This window comes from Vulpes vulpes, chromosome 15 (genome assembly GCF_048418805.1).
Source record: "Vulpes vulpes isolate BD-2025 chromosome 15, VulVul3, whole genome shotgun sequence".
Lineage (NCBI taxonomy): Eukaryota > Metazoa > Chordata > Mammalia > Carnivora > Canidae > Vulpes > Vulpes vulpes.
Window position 1 is genome coordinate 3,216,851 of NC_132794.1, and position 19,656 is coordinate 3,236,506.

Genomic DNA, 19,656 nt, shown 5'->3' on the forward strand with positions numbered 1-19,656 from the left:
GAAGACTAAAATCCCACAGCCTGGGCGTGTAAACAGCAAACCCATATTTCTCACAGCTTTGCAGGTGGGACGTCCAAGGGCAAGGTGTCGGGAGTTTTGGTTCTCTCTGGGAGGTCCTGCCCGGCCTGCCCATGGCCACCTTCTCACTGTGCACACGTGACCTCTTCATTGTGTGTGGGGAGGTGAGGGCTCTCGTGTCTCTTCCTCTTCTTTTTTTTTTTTTTTTTTTAAGATTTTTATTTATTCAGGAGAGATACACAGAGAGGCAGAGACACAGAGGAGAAGCAGGCTCCATGCAGGAAGCCCGACGTGGGACTTGATCCCGGGTCTCCAGGATCACACCCTGGGCTGAAGGCGGCGTTAAACCACTGAGCCACCCAGGGATCCCCTCTTCCTCTTCTTATAAAAACACGAATTTCAGTGTGGAGGTCTGCTTCCAAATGTCACCCACATTGGAGGTTAGAGCTTCACCAGTGGATGTTGGGTGCATGCAAGCGTTCAGCCCATGACAAGGAGGCCGTAGGAAAATGTGGCAAGATCAATATACATCCATCCCGATTTCTGGAAAAATGACTCTGCGAGCACTCAGGGTGGTGTCTCAGGCTGCATTCTCAAGAAGCAGAGTCTGAGGTGGGGATTTTTGTGCAGGCAATGTGTTAAGGGCATGCTCTCAGAAGAGGAAGGAGGAAAGCAGGACGGGCCAGGAGAGCCACGTGGTCTCAGCTGAGGACTGGCCGCAGCCTGACACCCACAGAGGAGCCCAGGAGTGAAAACTGCTCCACACACTTCATCCGCCCTTGAGTTGGGCTGGCTTTGGAACCGTGGGCCAGCCATGGGCCGTGGCTGCAGGGGCGGAGGAGGACCTGACACAGGGGTGAGGTGAGGCTCCCTTTTGACCCGCAGTAGTTCTTTGGAGAAGATGGCACCCTTTGCTATGCCCCTCGCCCTGGGCCAGCAGCCCTCCCTGCAGCTGTGGGATGCGTACACTGTCGCCCTCTTTCCTACTTGCCAGGAAGCCCAGGGCTGAAGCAACACTGTCCACCGTCAGACCCTTCCTACGGAGGACATCACCCCACTGACCAACAGGGGCTCACGGACGCATTTCTGGGACACCTAGAAATAATGTCACCAATGGCTATATGACAAAAACTTGTAAATAGCTGCAGTGCATGTGATGCAAAGAGCACTTTCAGCTCAGCAGACAAAGTGCAGAGATGGGGCAGTGCCGAAGAATAAGGAATGTGCCGAGGAGTGGATTCATCAACAGATCTGTGAAAACATCTTCCACCTCGCTGGTAAAATCCTGTGCACGCAAATTAAAAGAACAATCTGACATCAGGCTTTATGTCTCGAATTGGCAAAGATCAAAGACAAGCTTAAAGACATTAAATTTGCAGGTTGCTTAAAAGGCTTCGAGAAGATTCCCCGACATCACCCTTCCGTGCTCGGTGTCTGTTTCACAGAGGGCTTACTTCTTGCTTCGTCTCCATCATTCTGTTCCTTTCACGGCCGCCCTTTTGGGAGCTTTGCCAAGTTGTGTGCAGAAGCCAAACTGTCAGGGCATGAACTCTTGTCCAGACCCACGGTGGATTATAAATGTCAAATATCCCCTCGTCTCTGTGAAGCCCAGAGAAATTCCTTTTGGAAAAAATATTCCAAAGTTTGGTTGCCCCAAAATAGACCCTTGGTGAATGCGGTTTTCTACTACAGACACTTGGATTAGAGAAAACCCTGTAAAACACGAGAGCAGACTTTTAGAGAGAAATGCCGATAGTGCGGTGCGGCTCAAGGGAAGTGCTGAACTTGGGTCGGGAGCCCTGGGCTGGCTAGCTGTGACCCAGAAGGGATTCTGGCTTCTGTGAGCCTCACTTCTTTTGTGTATAAAGTGGGGAAAGCCCCATCGATGGTCCAGGGGGTGGGGTGAGGGTCACACTTGGCTAGGTGTAAGGAATCGCGCAGCTCCAAGGTGCCGCAATGAATGATCCTCCACCTTCTTATAACATGTGCTCCTCTCGTGGCCTCAAGAAACTCAGAAAGTGAGCTGTTTTATGGACAAATTGAGTGCAGTGGAATTGTCCGTTAATGTAAAGCGTAGGCAAGCCGATCCTGCCAGGAAAGAAAACTTGACTTTGATTTGTCTTTAAACTGATAGCAAAAAGGGAAAAAGAAAAGCAGCGCTGTACACAAACATGTTTGATTCATCCGAAGCAAAAACTGGAAAGTGGGACTCCAGAGAATCCCAGTCTACAGATGTGTAAGGGGAGACCTGCCCTCTGCTACCCCCCGTCTCCTATCACTGGTCCCCTTTGATACAACACTGACAGCACTGCATTATGGGGCCAACAGAAAGATATCTAGACTTGGAGCTTTCAGAGAGTCCTGTGCATCGGAATCGATGGGAGGGAGGGAGCTGGAAAAGTAACACCCAAAGAAGGGAACTGAATAGTTAACATGACTCCTCATTAGCCTTCTCCTGTTTTCTCTTTTCCCAAAATAATTTCACCAAGTGTCCCGCAAGTTTTCTCTCTGCTACCTGGCCTGAGATGATAGGGTCACTTGTTACGACAGGTGCATCTTTAAAAACTTCAAATACGACAGGCAGGGTATCGAGTGCACTAGGCACAGAGGTGTCTTGCCTTCAGCTCTGAGCCGACAAGGCCTGCAAAAGACTTTGAAGTTTTGTTACAGGGAGAACAATGAGATTAATTGGGAACATGGAGAACTTAGTGAGGGACAGGCTGGATGAGACTCTCCAGTGGGTACTGGGGACCCCAGGAAGGCACAGGGTGCCTGGAGCCTGGGGCCTTAGGACACAAAAGGTGAATGCTTAAGGCAGAGCCTATTTAACACTTTCCCCTTGGGCCTTCCTCCTGCTGAGTGAAGAGGGGACATGCCACATCTCTTCCCCTGGTGCTTCTCCTCCTGTGTGCACCCCAGATTCCACAGAATGGAAATTCAGGCCAAGGCTGGGGCCTCAGTGCTTCGGACTTGCAGTGGGGCTCTTGAGGGTTGGCCTGTCCTGTAGGGGAACATACATTCTGAACTCTAGATAACCTGCTTACAAATGGACTTTGGAATGCAACCTATTCAGAGTTTTAGGTCAGCCTGTACTCAAGCTTCTCAACTTTTTGGAGAGTTTGACTGAGTTTTCTCCCATTTGTATTCAGAGTATAGGACAACATAGTCAGGCTGCCAAAGTGAGCATATTGGAAGCTCTGATCTCTTGGTGTCGGAAGAACGAGTTATTATTAAAATTTATGCTGAGAATAACGCATATGGATTTCTGCTTCCAGTAATAGTGAGCTAAGCAGTTTGGACCAACCCTCCCTCTGAGGACAACTAGACATATTTGAACAAATTATCTGAAAAAAGTACTCTGGAATGCTGATGAACAAATCAGACAGTGAAAACCATGGGGCCAGCATTAGGGAGAAGATAGGAATTTGAAAGATGAGCCCAACATCCAGGGCGTTTGTTCCATTGGGAGCATTTGGAAATTATGGAAGAGGCAGCTGAGAGGTGGAGCAGCACCCTGTGTTGTTCCACAGGGATAGAGGACAAAATTAAAATCCAAGTTTCTCCAGGTTTGGAGGTCTTAGCAACCCTTCTTTTTTGGTGGGGATCCTGAAGTGTTTCACCTAAAGAAAAAGGTGAACTGGAAATAAACAAGTGCTCACAAAAACTTCAGTCCCGTTTTAAGACATCTGGATGTCCAGGAAAATCTCAGTCCATAAAGTTAGATTAAGATGATTCCAGATTGCTAATACAGCCAGGTGCCGGGCAGCCACAAGAATCCCCAGAGAAAGATTTTATCAATAAATTATTTCTACAATTTCCCCCAAATGCAATGTCCAGCACATAATCTAGAATAAGTAAACACATAAAGAGAAAAGAGTGGTGACGAGAACCAGCAGAAACAAAGGACTATAAAATTAGAGCTTCAGGGGCTCTCTCTAGATATTGTGATTAGCCAGGCAAAACATTAAAATAGATGAGAAATGAAAGCTATAAAAAATGACATAATATATATGAAATATCGGAGTACAAATTTGAGAATTGCAACATACAATTATTGAAACTAAAAACTCAATGGATGGGTTGAAATTATATCAGTTAATAAGAAAATCAATGAATTTGAAAGTGGGTTAAAATAAAATATCCGGAATAAAGTATGGAAAGAGATACAAGGATGGAGCATACAAAATAGGGGTTAAAAGGCATAGAGGATGCTGTGAAAGGTGTTATAAATATTTGCTGGAGTCTGAAAAGGAGAGGAAAAAAAGAATTGGAAGAAGCAATACTGCAAAGATATTGGCTAAGAATTTTTTTAATTGAAGAAAGACACTTAAGACTCAACATTTTTCTCTAAACATTATTCTCCTGCATCCCACAACATTTGAAATGTAAGGATAAAAACTGTTTAAAGCAAAGTATTGGGGGAAAACCCCCCAAATAATGGGGAAAATGCCATGTAAACACAAAAAGAAAACTAGTGTATATATACGAATATCAGGCAAAATTGACTTTAGACATAATGTCTTTAGAGCCGCAAATTTACTAGAGATAGAGATGGAAACTTTGATTCATCAGGAAGATATAGCAATTCTAAATTTGTATGCCCTTAATAATGCGATGCCAAAATATATTTTAAAAACATTCAATAGGGGCAGCCTGGGTGGCTCAGCGGTTCAGTGCGGCCTTCAGCCAAAAGCCTGATCCTGGAGACCCGGGATCGAGCCCCACATCAGGCTCCGTGCATGGAGTCTCCTTCTCCCTCTGCCTGTGTCTCTGCCTCTCTCTCTGTGTCTCTCATGAATAAATAAATAAATAAATCTTTAAAAAAATAAAAATAATAAAAACATTCAATAGAACGAAAATAAGTAGAAAAATCCAAATTATAGTGATAGTGGGAGATGTTGACTCACTTCCTTCATTGCTTGTAGACAACATGCAGGAAAATCAGTAATGATACAGAATATTTTAATACAATCATTAAATGACATAATAGACATATACGTGGAACACTGCACCAGAATCTGTTAGATATCCATTCTTTTCAAGCACATGTGAAATATTTACCAGAATAGACCATAAAGTCAATCTCACCAAGCTTCTCAAGCTAAGTCATGCAGAGTATGTTCTTTGGCCAGAATGTAACTAAGCCAGAAAGCAACAGTAAAAGAAAAATAGAAAATCTCTCCCATGTTTGGGATTAAATTCTTCTAAAAGCTTAAAGTTTGGAAGAAACATACCAGTGAAAGCTTTCAAAATATTTTGAATTCAAAGACAACCTTTGGGAAGCAGTTAAATAGCTTGATTCATAGCTTGATTATATACATTAGGAAAGAAGGAAGATGGAAAATTAATGAGTAAGAATTCTCTCAAGAAGTTAGGATGAAAAACACAAAGTAGAAAGAAGGAAATAAATAAGAGAGCAAAAATAGTCAAAACAAAAGCCAGTGTGAAATAGAAAAGACCAACAAAGTCAGAAAACATCGTTGAGGGGACGCCCGGGTGGCTCAGTGATTGAGCATCTGCCTTCGGCTCAGGGAGTGATCCTGGGGTCCCGGGATCGAGTCCCACATCGGGTTCCCTGCAGGGAGCCTGCTTCTCCCTCTGCCTGTGTCTCTGCCTCTCTCTGTGTGTCTCTCATGAATAAATAAAACCTTTAAAAAGAAAATCATTGAGAAGATTAGTAACATTGACAAAACTCTGAGACTGATCAAAAAAAAAAAAGTAATGGCATAGCAACGAATGTCAGAAATAAAGAGGACACTGCCACAGACACAGATGTGAAAGAAAAAGAGAAAAGAAGTACTAGGACGATTTTATGAGCAACTTTATGCCAGTAAATCTGAAAATTTAGAAATAGAAACACTTCCAGAAAAATAACTTACCAAAATAAACACAATAAGAGGTATAAAATGTGAATAGTCTTTATTTTTTAAAGATTTTTTAAATTTATATATTCATGATAGAGAGAGAGAGAGAGAGAGAGGCAGAGACACAGGCAGAGGGAGAAGCAGGCTCCATGCAGGGAGCCCGACGTGGGACTCGATCTCGGGACTCCAAGACCACACCCTGGCCCAAAGGCAGGAGCTAAACCACTGAGCCACCCAGGGATCCCCCAAAATGTGAATAGTCTTACAGCCATTAAAGAAACGGTTAAATCATCTCAATAGCTTGAGGGGAGGGGAGTATGAAAAATTTTCAACATTCATGTGTGATTAGAAAGAACAAAGTAATTCTGAGCAAGCGAGGCTAGGAGGGAGCTTCCTACGCCTGATAAAGTGGATGCCAAGAACCCTCCAGGGAGCATCACAATTACAAGTGGTCCTTGGGGACTGGAAACGAGACCGTGATGGTGGCTGTCGTCGCGTCTGTTAGTATTGTACTGGACGCCCTGCCCTGTGCCTTCTGAGAAGTCGGACTCGCTGGGTACTTCCAAGTAACCCCGGCGAATGATCGATGCCGGGGAAGCTGGCCTTGCCCCACCCCCACCCCTCGCCCCGAAACAGGTGCGGTGTCCAGGCCTCCTTGTGGTTGCTGGGGTCGCGTGCCTGGCTGTGGCCATGAGCTGTGACTCCAAGTGTGTCCGAGCCCTTGTTCCCTGTGGTGTGGTTCTTCCAACCTTCAAAGTGGTGGCGATTCCACTAGCTGGGACCCCAGAGTTGGGGGTGTGGAGAAGAGCCCCCAAACCGCCGCAGACGGCATGCGGTATGAATGAGAAATGAATGTGCTGGTGTGCGTCCGGGATCACGGCGCTGGGACACAGGGCTCGGCAGCATCCCGCGCTAGCAATTAGATGCTCCAGCACGATATGATGCATAGCACTTCCGCCAGGACTCTGGGCCATTACTGGTCACGTGATCCCACTCCAGCAGAAGGAGTTCTGGAAATGTTCTCTACAGAAATAAACACAGAGAGGCACCCCGAGGTCCCATTTACCAATCGTTGGCTCAGATGCCAGGAAGGCTGTCGGCAGCCAGTCTGCAGCCCGCAGCCACTTCAGTGACTGTCTCCGCTTCGGGGAGCCACCAGACCCAAGGTCGAGCCTCCCAGGCACCCGCATTCCGTGGCCAACCATGGCAGGGGCTGAAAGCGTTGACCATTTTGGCCCCTAGTAGGACCTAGAGCTTCCCTGGAAGCCGGCCGAGGCCGTCTTTAAGCTCACAGCTCACAGAGAAGGACAGAGAAAGCTGAGTCACAGCCAAGACTCCAACGTCATGACAGTCGAGCTCCAAAGAAGGTTAGATTCCAGGTCTGCTATGCCAAGGCCGGGGCCCTGGTGGGGAAGAAATGGTACCGTGGCGCATGGAATTGGGGCTTTCAGATTGGCGCACCCGAAAATCCTCAATTCCCAACTTCCCCGGGACCCTCTGAGTCTGCACAAGTGGGCCCCCCTCCCAGGTCAGATGCTAATACTGCTCCCCACCCCCGCGCCCCCCGCCCGCTTGCTTGAGGACAATGTAAGATGACTCCCTAGTGTTCTCTCAGGCATCAGAATTTCATACCCCGGCGAGGACCTAGGAAGAGACGTCACGGACTTCATCTACTAGGATGGTCCCCGGAAGGCTGGAAAGGCACAGGCCACGCAGGGTGCGACGGGAACCCACGACTGCCACGGCAGGTGGTGGACGAAGTAACCCCTAACCCCCTTCTCCAAGACTCGGGACGCGGGCTGGCTGGAATGGACATGCTGCATAAACCCAAAAGCCTGCCAGATGGTTAGGTCCCACAGCAAGTCCTGCCGGTGTCACCACTGACCGTGGGCTCGTGAAGTGCATTGCTGGGAGGGGCACCAGCCCCACTGAGACGTCGGTGGTGGCCTCCTCTCCTCGGTGCACCATCTCACTGCAGGACAGGCCACTGGGACGGGCTCACCACGGGAGGGGCCCCGGGGAACCCGGCTCACGGAGACAGTGGGAATAAAGAAATTAGAACCACAGGGGCCGCCGTCCGGGCCGAGCTGTCGCTGGACAGTGGGGTGTGATTACTGCGGCGAGCGGGCAGGCTGGCGTGGCAAGCCCGGTTCACAGCGCTATGAAGACGGCTAGCGGGGTGCAGCACCTGTGGAGGGCGACGAGGGGAGCCCTCAGCTCAGACCAGAGAAGAAACCAGGGTGGGTGATCGGAGGGGGGGGGTTGCACCATGAGTCACGACCCCTTGTCCTGTCTACAAGCCTGGGACCACTGGGACCTCTTGGCTAAAGGGCAGGTTGGATCCCCAGGGGGAAAGGACGACGAAAGACATAGCCGGCGAGCTTGGTGACAACCGTCCCGTTCCTTCCCCAGTGAGATGGATGGGCATTTCCTTGGGTAATTACACGCTGGGAAGGGAGGGACACCCAGACATCTTGAAGCCTGCTGGGTCCAGGGCTGGTTTGTCCTGGTCCCTCGGGACCCAAGGCTCCTCATAGGTCCCCATTGAAGTGGGGGTGTGCGGACGCCAGGCAGCAATTGTCATCTTGCCCAAGCACTGATTTATAACAGGTGCATGGGGTCTGCACCCCTGCCTGCGAGGCCGTGTCCCCCATCCCCAAATTATAGTCAGGACAGACACCCTTGGAGGTAAAAATCAACTGTCATGGAGTGGGGGGGGATGACAAATGGAAGCCTCTGAAAACACCCCTGACCTCGGGCAGGATGGGAAATACAATGTTGCATGTGCCCCTGCGGAGGGTGACGGCGGGAATTAGCTTCTGTGCTTAAGGAGCTGAAGCGTGGGGGTGGGGGGCGCAGGGAGGGGGGTGGGCGACGGCCCCCGTCACATCTCTGCTTGCTGTGCCACCCTGGCCCTTGCAGAAGCAGGAGAATCCTGAGAAAGGACGACAGGAGGCCCCACAAGCTACATCAAGGGGCAGCCTCCACTGTCCCCAGCCCGACAGGTGCAGCCGGTGACCCCCCTAGGTCCACCATTTGCCCCCCCCCCCCCCCCCCCCCCCCCCCCCCCCCCCCGGAGCTGGCCAGCGCCTCCTTTCCTCTCCCCACAGGGAAGCAGTCTGCAGTCACCGGGGGATGCATGACAATATACCTTTGTGCTGTGCTCAGGGCTGGGCCCCCACGTAGCCCGGGGGTGACCTGGGCATCTCAATAGCACATTGGGCTGCGACACTGATGCGACACTGAGGACGCGATGCCACAGGGAGATAAGCAAGAAGTGGCAAAGCCCACTGGAAGTGCTGGTAAGATGCCCGAGCTCCAGCAGGTGGGAGACGAGCCCGAAGAAGACTGAGGGAGGGGCCGCGTTAGTCGCACCCCATAGCCGGGGGTCTACGGGGACCCCCCCCCCCCCCCAGGGAAGCACCATGCACTGCATTTTGCGTGTCCTCAGATGAAGAGACTGGCGGAGCCCAGGCTGGCGGTGGTGGCTGTGCTAGGCCTGGAGGGACGGGGAGGCTACGGCTGCGGGGGCGCCCGGAGCGGGAGGGGGGCCTGCAGCCCCAGAGAGACCCCAGGTTACCACGGGCGTGGGGGGGCGGTAAGAATGCGAGCGGGGGTCACGGCCAGGCCCTCTGCGGGACCGCAGCACCCTGTGCCTTGTGAAGAGCAGCTGCCCATGAGCTGCAGCCCGGGGCGGCTCGGGGCGGGCCCGTTTCTGTCACACTGTTGCCGTGGTCGTCGGGGGTGGGGGTGGGGGTCAGAGACAGCCCCCGCAAGTGAGCGTGTCTGCCCCGGGCGGGAGCAGAGGGCCAGCAAGCCATGCGCTGCCCGGCACCGCTCCCCCCCCCCGCCCCCCGTCGTCTGGGGTATGGGATGGCCTGATGGAGACGCTCCACTGGGCTGGGGGAGGAGGGAAAAGCCCCAGCTTGGAGGACGGGGATGGGGGGCCATTCAACCTGTGGGACCGGCCTCAGGGGCGTGGCGACCCCCCTCCAGCCCCACTCTGTCCTCCTCTACAGAGCGAGGGGAAGGAGCGGCCTCCTGCGGGCAGGGCATTGGGGTCCTTGGGCAGCCACACACTGAGCTCCGGGGCTGGAGGCACCTGATCCCCTGAGCCACCGGCCAGAGGGTGGGACAGGTGTGCAGCGGAGGCCGGGGGTGCACCTGGGGGGCACAGGAGGTGTGGAAATCCTGGGCAGGCAGGTTAAGTGTCCCACAGATGACCCGCCAGGAAGGGGCGCCAGCGACCCGGGAGGGAGGGCAGGCTTGGCTGCTGTGGCCCATGTCCCAGCCCCGTGGGGTTGCTTGGGATCTGGGGGTGCGGGGTGTGTGCTGAGGCCGCGTCCCCTCCGCGCTGCAGCTCCACCTCTCCCGGGGCCCCGCCTTCCCTGGGCGGCTGGTCCCAAGGGAACCTCCTGATGCGCGTCCTGCGGGCTGGGCTCCGGCTCAGGGCCTGACTGCCGGGAACCTGCCCTGCGGGGAACCTGCCGGCGACACCCGGAGCCATCCTGATGCCCGTGTCCCAGCTCCCACACCTCACACGTGAAACATGTTCCCTCCCTTGGCACCTGACGTGCCCGACCAGCCCGGCACCACACTCCCAGGCTCTCTGGGTGCTGTGGGGTGGTCCCTGCATTGGGACGGAGGGTGGGGGACGCCCAGGGCTCTGGGGGTGCTGTGGGGTGGTCCCTGCACTTGGGTAGGGGGCAGGGGGACGCCCAGGGCTCTCTGGGTGCTGTGGGGTGGTCCCTGCACTGGGGCGGGGGGTGGGGGGATGCCCAGGGGTCCCCACCAGGCCCAGATTGGCTGCCTCTCGAGGTGTCGATGGACAAGAGGAAGAGACACGTCGCTGTCTCCCTGTGCCTCCTGCAAGATGGGGGCGGGTTGTTGGGGGGCGGCCGTGACCCGCCTGGAGCTGGGCACAGTGACAACACAGAGGCCGCGGGTTTGAGGCCGCCCCAGGGTCCTGGTGGGTGGGCCGTGCTCCCGAGTGGGCCCGAGTCTGCTCCCCAGGAGGTGCCCCAGCCCAGGTCTCTGGGTGCGGCCCTGCCCTTCGGGGCCCTTCCCGCCGGATCTGGGCGTCGGGAACCCCCCCGAGGCTGGGGGCTGTCGGCCTGCCGCTCCCACGGGAACGGGCCCGGGGTGATTTCCAGGCCCTCCCAAGGGGCCCCCAAGCGGCCCTGCAGGGACCCAGGGGCCGTTTGCAGTCGGGGGCGCCCACCGAGGAGCCGCGCGTTCCCGGCCGAGGCCCCGCCTCGTCTCGTCCCCACTGGAGACAAGGGTCCCTTCCACGGCCTGTCTGGCGTCACCTCGTGTATTCCACGTCTTTGCACCTTCTGCTGGCGACGCCGCCGAGTAAAATGGCCCCTGGGGAGCGGCAGGTGCGGGCGGGCGGGTGATCGGGGCGCGCCTCCCAGCGACAGTGCGGGTGTAGACGGGCGTCACTCGGGGGCACGTGGCAATGCCTCCCGCCGGAGCTTCAGCGTCAACGCACCAACACTGCGCGTGCAACACGTCTTTAGGGGGAGGTGCGCACCGACCGGGTTAGGTGTTGACGGATGACCCCGCTGTGACCAGAGGCCCCAAGGCACAGCCTTGCGTTTCCCCCGGGGGAGCTGGGGGGGGGGGCTCCCTCTTGGCTAGCTCAGCGTTCTCGCAGACGTTTCCAGAATAGAGCTGCTGCGCCCGGCGAGAAGTGACGTCGCCCAGGTGTGCGTGTGCGGCTCCTTCGGGGGTGCCTGTCTCTGAAGGAGGCGGGACGAGGCAGTGGGCGGCCCCGGAGCCCAGGGAGCTCACCGAAATGCTGCTGGCGGCCGCGTCCGTGTCACCCGTGGGGCCGGGCTGGCGGCACGTGGCCCCTCTCCGTGTGGCCCCCCCTGCAGTTGGCTCCGCTCCCGCGCAGGCTCTGAGCCCTCGGGCCCCTGCTCCCCTTCACCCGCTTGCCGAGCGCATCGCTGTTCTCCAGGCTCAGCTTTGCCGTCGAAACCTCTCCCGGGGCTCCCTCAGCCAAACGACGCACTCCTGGAATCGGGGCCCCCATCCCCACCCCCCCCCGTGGACTCACAGGCACCAGCTCTGGAACGGCCGCCCCTGCCCTCCCAAGTTGCGGGGTCCGCGCTGGCACCCCGGGGGGCTCCGCTTCCCCTCTGGTGGCTGACTGCGGGGAAGAGCCCCGGGGGGCCGAGCGCGGGCCCTTAGATGCCCCAGCCCCGAGGGGACGCCTGTCCCCACCGTCAGGGCGCGCAGGCCCAATGTGGCAGGGTGCGGGCGACTACAGCCACCGCCTGTGCTCAGGGGGGCACACATGGGGCATCGTTGGCGGGAAGCCCCGAAGGCCCTACGGAGGCCCCAAGACACGAAGGGGGCTCAAAGGGGGGCGGGTATGTGCTCTGGTGTCCAGGGCGGGCGACGAGCCCCTGGAGGGGCGGCCACGGCGTGTCACGACTGTGCCCCGTGGGGCCCACGAGCCGCGCCCTCCACCCGCAGCACCTGGCCGGGGCCTGAAAGCCCTTAGGGCGCCCTCTGCCGCCCGCGCCGGGGTCCCCATTCTGGGAGCGGGTCCTGGATCTCTGTCACAGCTGGATTTGGGAGCCCGAGGAGCGCTAAGGCTTCCTTCCGGCTCCCCACGCTGCACTTGCAAATGATCCGGGAAGCTCTGGGGGAGAGGGGGATCTGTCCTGGGGGGCGTCACGAACACCCTCGGCTCGTCATTGAATTGAAAGCCCTCCAGGAGTTCCCGGACCTGCTCAGAGCCCACCCCCGGGCTCCTCTGAGTCACTGGCACTTGGACGGTTTTCTTGCATTTCATATAATTTGGAGGCATCGATTTATCATTTCCCCTACTTGGTATTCTAGAGACTTCATTTTTCATTTCATGCTGCCGTTTCTAAAAATAAAAGTTACTGGTAACTTGAGTTTCTTACTCATTTCTCTTCCCTTTGACAGTAGGCGATTAGATTTATAAAATCTTGCCGCTGAGGAGATGGGCGGGCGACCAGCCACCCTGGGCTCCTTCTTGGCACTTGTGTCCCCCCTCTGCTTAGGTCCAGCTGGTAGGGGACAGCTGGGGGTGGAGGCCAGGCCTTCCCCTCCTGGGATGGGTCACCTGGCTGGACCCGGGTCCCCAAGTGCTCCCTGGAGCCGATCCCGGGGGAACCTGCCGTGTGCAGTCGCTTGACTTCTCGGGGCTCCCATGACCTGGCCGGGTGGAGGTGAAGCAGGTGCAGGGGTCACAGACACACTGCTCCAAAATGGGCCCCTTTGGGGTATTGATCATTTTGAATAGAAGTTACTCATAAGCCAGCGTGTGCAGGAGGGACCCAGACCCCCACCCCCCCGCCGTGTCCCCTGAAGGAGGAAGTAAAGGTGCCTTCACTGTCCCAGGAGGGAGGGGACCCCTCCTTGTCACCAGGGGTGGGGCCTCGAGAGCCCAGAAGGCTGTGCAAATGCCCTGGTCACTTTTTTGCTAATGCAGTGCCCCAGCCCCCACTGGCTGGAGTCCCCCACGGCCCGGGGCTCCCCGAGTGGTTTCTTTGTCCCGCCAATCCCTCTGGGCTGCATGGTCTCCTCCTGGAAGAGCTGTAAAAACTGCCTGCCTCGCCTGCTTCCTGGGCCTCAATGTCCTTACTGGGCCTCGCCAGCAGGTAATGACACTTCGTCTTCTGTCTCCTGTTAACCTGCCTCAGGTCAGCTTGGTTCCCAGTGCGGCCGGTGACCTGAGACTGAGGGAACCCCCTCCCCTCACTAATGAGGCCGGTGACTGTGAATGTCACTGGTGAATGTGACCCCTATTTTCGTGTCCCTGATGAGAGTGTAAGAGGCGCTAAAGGCCCGTCACCAGGGGGCTCGGGTGGGAGGCAGTTGGAGGTGGCTGCAGGCTGGGGCCCTGGTGGGGGGGGTACCCCCTGGCTTCCGCATGGTAACCCGAGTTCCTGCATTCCTCACTAGGGGGAGGGGTGACCCTGCCTGAGCCTGGTCGCTCTCCCTGCCCGTCAGCCTGCAGGCCTCTGGGCTTCTGGGTCGCTGGAAGCAGGACAGGCCGACCGAACAGGCCGAGGGAACAGCCCACACCCCCAGGAAGGTGCTGGGAGGGGTGGGCTGGGGAGTGGGACCCCCTAACAGGGCGGATGCTCCCTGCAGGGGAGCGGCCTTCCCCAGGTCCTTCTGTGGAGCAGCGCCGGGGGCCCTCTGGTGGCGGCAAAGAATCCCGCCTGTGTTGGAACAAAAGGAAACCAATCCTGGGCCCAGCCTTTGCGTGGGAGCAGCCCTGCGTGCCCGCCAGCCCCGGAGGAGGGGGGGCGGCCCCTGGCCTGCCATCAGCAGCCTCGCCCTGGTCATGCCCACGTCTGCACCCTCCCCGGGGTGTCTGTGCCCGGGGCTGCTGGCCACCACCTCCCGTCTGCCTGTCCCCACTGCCCTCCATCGGGGCTTCAAGCCCTCTCTGAAGCCAGTGGGCTGTCTCGACCCCCACGCCACCCCTCCCCATCCCTACACCCCTCTGTTTCCCTCCCCTGGCCCTGCTTGTCTAGAGAACCCCAATCCTGGTGGCCTGCCAGCTGCCCTGGGTCTGCTCACCACGTCACTGAGTTCTTGGCTCAACTACCCCCCCCCAACAAAGGCCACCTGGCTTGGAGAACGCTGTGCCCTCTGCGGCGCCCTCACCCCAGCGAGCTGCTGCTAGAGCCTGGCCTCCCTGAACTGGGGTGGGTGGCCCCGCCAGAGCGCAGCCCGTGGGTGCAGGCCCAGGGTCACCCTGTTTGTTGCCATCTACACACTCGCTCAGCACTTGGCAATGTGTGTGTGTTGAGGGAATGGATGAATGAAGGGATGGATGGATGGATGGCACCAGTCGACCTGTCAGGTTTGAAATCCTGCCTCCAGGCTCCTGGGAGCTGCCCTCATGGGGCTTGGGTTTCAAGCACGAGGGGCTCCAAAGGAGAGCTTGTAGGGCTGGTGATGCCCCAGGTCACTGACAGGGGGTACTGGGCTCAGCAGACCTGCTTCGGGGCGGGAGCTGGGCTCAGTAGACCTGCTTGGGGGGGGCCGGGCTCAGCAGGCCTTCTGGGGGGGCCGGGCTCAGCAGGCCTTCTGGGGGGGGCCGGGCTCAGCAGGCCTTCTGGGGGGGCCGGGCTCAGCAGGCCTTCTGGGGGGGCCGGGCTCAGCAGGCCTTCTGTGGGGGGGCCGGGCTCAGCAGGCCTTCTGTGGGGGGGCCGGGCTCAGCAGGCCTTCTGGGGGGGCCGGGCTCAGCAGGCCTTCTGGGGGGGGGCCGGGCTCAGCAGGCCTTCTGGGGGGGCCGGGCTCAGCAGGCCTTCTGGGGGGGGGGCCGGGCTCAGCAGGCCTTCTGTGGGGGGGCCGGGCTCAGCAGGCCTTCTGGGGGGGCCGGGCTCAGCAGGCCTTCTGTTGGGGGGCCGGGCTCAGCAGGCCTTCTGGGGGGGGCCGGGCTCAGCAGGCCCGCTACCACACCGCCTCCTGGAAACACGCACTGCAAACACAGCTTCCCAGGAAACAACAGCCTGCGGGGCAGCTTTCTTCACTTTGTGGTGTTAGCCCCAACTTTTAAAATTAGTTTTGTTACTTCTTCTGATTATAAAGATAAGATACGTCGGCGTCCAGACATGTGGACAATACAGGAAGTCACGTCTACGTCAGGGTTCCAACAGAAAAACAAGCAGTAGGGGTCATGTACGCATACCACACACACACGTGTATACACACAGATACATGTAGACACGCACACACACAGACATGCACACACATGCATACACGCCGGTCACACACCACATACATGCACACAGACATGTATACACACAGACACACATAATGCACCCCCACACACGTATACGCAGATGCACACACATGCACACACATGTAAGCACACACCACACAATGCACACATAGACATGCATGCACACACATACACACCACACAATACACACACATGTACACAAGCACACACACATCGTATACATACACAATACAGATATGCACGCACACCTACACACACACACACCTACACACACACACACACCTACACACAGACACACGCAAGCCACTCACACACACATGCACTCACTCTCAGGCAGGAGCCAACCCTGCGGTCCACAGGCAGGATCTCTTGTCCGTCAGGAAAACCTCAGGGCTGCTCGTCAGGCCTTTGGCAGATCGAGGCGCCCCAGCTCGTCGAAGGTAACCTCCAGCAGAGGGGAGATGTCCACACGCCACCCGGTCCTCCAGCCGCGCCTGGGTCAGCGTCGGCCACCTGACGCTGCAGCGCAGCCACGGGTCTAGAAGGTGGTCTGCACGTCAGGGGGCTGGCAATGGGCCAGCCAGCAGGGCACCGTCGCGCAGCCGAGGATGGCACAGGGTGCAGCCCGTGTGGCCCACAGGACACGGAAAGACGCTCCACCTGCCTCGCCGGGCTAAGTGCAAACCAGTACGGCCAGAGCAATGCTGACTTGTGAGGGCGGGGGGCCCGGGGCTGTTTCGGGGTGCTGCTAATGCTTTATTCCTTGAGCTGGATCCTGGCTCCGTGGCTGCGCAATGATCATCTGTGACCCACCGGGGCTCCCGGGCCTGGCTCTGGTTCTCTGGGCGGAGAGGACGCACCTGTCTGCGGGGTCAGACAAGGGGATGCCGTGAGCACCGGCCCCCCTCGGTTTTCCAACAGGCCACCCACTTCTCGTGCGTCCACCCGAGCACCCGTGGCTGGCGCAGAAGGCACGGACCAAGGCAGGGCTCTCAGTCGCCACTGTTTTGAGGCAAAAGGACATGTTTTGGCCAGGCCTATCTGCCTGTTTTAGGACATGTGCTTAGTTTACTCACAGTAACAAAGCAAGAGTCTAAACCCACCTGTGGGTCGCACAGTGTATCCCAGCCCTGCCTGCCAGCCGACGGGCACTCCCGGGAGATCACCAGTCAGTAAGATCCAGAGAACAGAGGGAGGAAAGGATGTTCAGGACCACGGCGTAGGGGCCTCGGCCTGGGCAGGAAGGGGGCACACGGACACGCGTGCACGCCAAGAGACCGCGCATGGGCAGGTCAGCACTGCTCCTGCACGCCGGTCAGCGCCCGAGCTCTCGGAGACCCTTCGTTGGATGGGCCGGAAATCACCTTCCCGGCGCCCTGTCTCCTGGCCCGTTGAGCCCTGGAAGGAGGTAGATGTGGGTCCAGGAACCAGAAGGATCTCCACACAGCTGCCTTCCGTGCCTTAGCCGGCGCCTCGACACACAGCTGTGTGTGTACTCCTCGTTTTCAGATGCCGACTCTGCATCTCGACAGGCGAGCCCGGGGCTCCCAGAGCCGGCTCCGGGGCGCAGAGTGGCCTTTCCCTGTGGGTGGTGGAAGAGTGCCTAACACTTCAGTCCCCAGAGTCGGGGAAAATGATCACCCCAAAGCTTCCTGTTGCTGAGCCACAACCGGCGGTGGCTGCGCTGTGGGATGGGGGCAGAAGTGAAGCGGGTCTTCTTAACGCCTTGTCTGGGCATACGGGAGGTTCAGGTCTCAGGGAGAACCTTCTGCAGGGCGGGGAGCAGGGGGGCTCCTGAACGTCACAAGAAAAGATTCTCTGCATCAGCGAACACACGTTTGTGCCTGCCTCCTCCCTCTCTGTGTTGAGTCCATGCTGAAACTGGGCACCCAGTACAGGGGCTGGGTGGCCAGCAGGAGGCTGCAGGGGACACAGCAAGGGGCCCTGGGGCCAGGCGGCACCAGGTGCTTACACCCAGGATGGGGAGGGAAGGCAAAAAGGAGTGGCCCCAGCGTGTGGGCTTGAGATGAAGAGCAAACACAGATGGAAGGAACCAGAAGGAACCAGAACCCTGTTTGCGAAGTGGACCATGTGTTAGAAACTGCAGGATCCACCCAGTGCTGACCCGAACCTCATTCTAGTAGCGGGAACTTTCGAACGTGTACGCCACCTTTGCCATTAAACAAAGCAAGCCTATCTGGGGAGGGTGACGGCCACCAGAAGAGCCCTCATCTCTCTGGCCCTCCCTTCTCTGCAGAGCCCGGAGCCGGTGCCTCCTTGGGGACGACAGGGAACCGGGCTGGATTCCTAGCCGTGGCCCTCTGCACTGTGGATGGACGAGGAGCCCGTTGCCCGCTTCTGGGGAGGTCCTCCGAACGCCTGCACCACACCATGCTTCCAGGTACAGCCCTGCTTCTCTCGTGGGTCGCAGGGTTTACAAGATACCCAGACTCTGGTTGCCAGGCGTGCGCTCAGCCCGCACCCGAGCAGGGTGGGCTCTGCTTTGCTGGAAACGGCCTCAGCTTCCCCGCAGAACTGCTGAGTGTGTCCCACCGCGAGAAAACCAAGGACACGTAGTGTTGGAAGTTCTTTTTTTAACATAATGGAAACGTGAGCAGACACAGTCAACACGCTGCTTGAGTTTTTTTTTTTTTTTTTTAAAACATTTTATTTCAAAGAGATTAAGTATTTTGTTAGGCAATAAGTGGGAAACCAAGTGGCCAGAGGACAATCAGAGTTTGTCTTAATAAATAACAAAATGCCATTTACATTTCTTAAACTTCTAAACCACGTACCACATCTTAAATAAATAAACCCACACTGGTGCTATGTCGCTAAAGAGAGTTCCAGGCGCCTGGCGCGTCGAGAAGTGAAACACGTCGGGGCACCCGGCCCGCCAACCCCCACCACGTCCTCCCTGAGACCTGCAGGGATGAGCAGTGGCGGCTGCCTTGGAGCTCGGACGTCGGGCATGTCCCCAGGCCTCGGCTTCTCAGCTGCTCGCTTCTTGACGCCTGGTTTTCAGGCCCGTGTAGACAGAGAAGTGGTGAGGAAGTGTCCCGGTGACGTGAGGGCTCTGAGGCCCACCCTGGTTTCGGATCCAGGTGTCAGGGTTCTCCTGTCCCCCCAGAGGCGGGGCTCTGTGCTGGCTGTGTTCTCGTGCCCGTGGGGGTAGCCAGTCCCCACACAGCTGATTCAGGCGACGCCTGGGAAGGTCCCTGTGGGTGCAGGGCTCACCTGCTCTAACAAACTGCAACACCTGAGAGACGCAGGCTCGCCCAAGCACCACCCGCCAGCCCCCGAGCAGTTGCCCTGTGTCCCAGGCTCCACTGGGACGACAGTGGAAGTGTGACAGTGGGACGACGACTGTGGCAACAGCACTTCCCATGCACCTCCTTGCCGCTGTCGTAGGCTCTACGGCTCTCCTGAAATGGTACCTGGACTTCTCAAGGTGGCTTTTGGGTCTTTTCCAGGTGTGTGTGCAAAAGGCAAGGGTAAATCATTCTTTCCAACACAGGATCCTTTATTTGAACTTTTCCTTGACAGTTTGTGAAGGACGGGCCCAGCCTCCCTCCAGGGCACGCGAGTGGTCAGTGCTCCTTGGATCTGGAAGGGAATAAAGGAGCAGCTGGTGACACAGCTGGCAAGGGTCACAGGACAGACACGGAGTGTGCCGAACACACACACCCTCCCAGGGCCAGCCTCTCACCCTTCCGCTGGGGTCTTCCAAAGCCACCTGGCCCACCCCGCAGCCCTGGGGGACTGAGGAGGGAAGACAGGAGCGCAAGCAGGGTGCCCGGCTGGCTCTGGGGCTATTTTTGTTCTGACAAAGCTGCAGCTCAAAGACCACAAGGAAGGCGATTTCCCTGACGCTGGTCTCAGGTTCTGAGGAGGGTTATCACAATCGCAGGCACATCGAGGCATTTATTAGGAGCAATGAGTGTGACCGAGATGGGCAAGGTCAGGGGCAGCGGGTGGGTTTTCTGTCCTCTGTCGGGTTAGGAAAGGCCAGGTGTGGAAGGCAGGTGA

At 57.0% G+C, this 19,656-nt stretch overlaps 1 protein-coding gene across 7 annotated transcripts in view; it reads right to left on the bottom strand.

The window, feature by feature from the left end:
- Window positions 1-18,268: 18,268 nt before the first annotated feature.
- SLC37A1 (solute carrier family 37 member 1) overlaps window positions 18,269-19,656 on the bottom strand; it is an 80,223-nt gene continuing 78,835 nt past the window's right edge. For all 7 annotated transcript variants that reach the window (XM_072739746.1, XM_072739744.1, XM_072739747.1 and 4 more), the window contains one exon: window positions 18,269-19,233. In XM_072739746.1, the coding sequence (XP_072595847.1) occupies window positions 19,218-19,233 (16 nt within the window). In that variant the 3' untranslated portion in view covers window positions 18,269-19,217. The remainder of the gene's footprint in view (window positions 19,234-19,656) is intronic.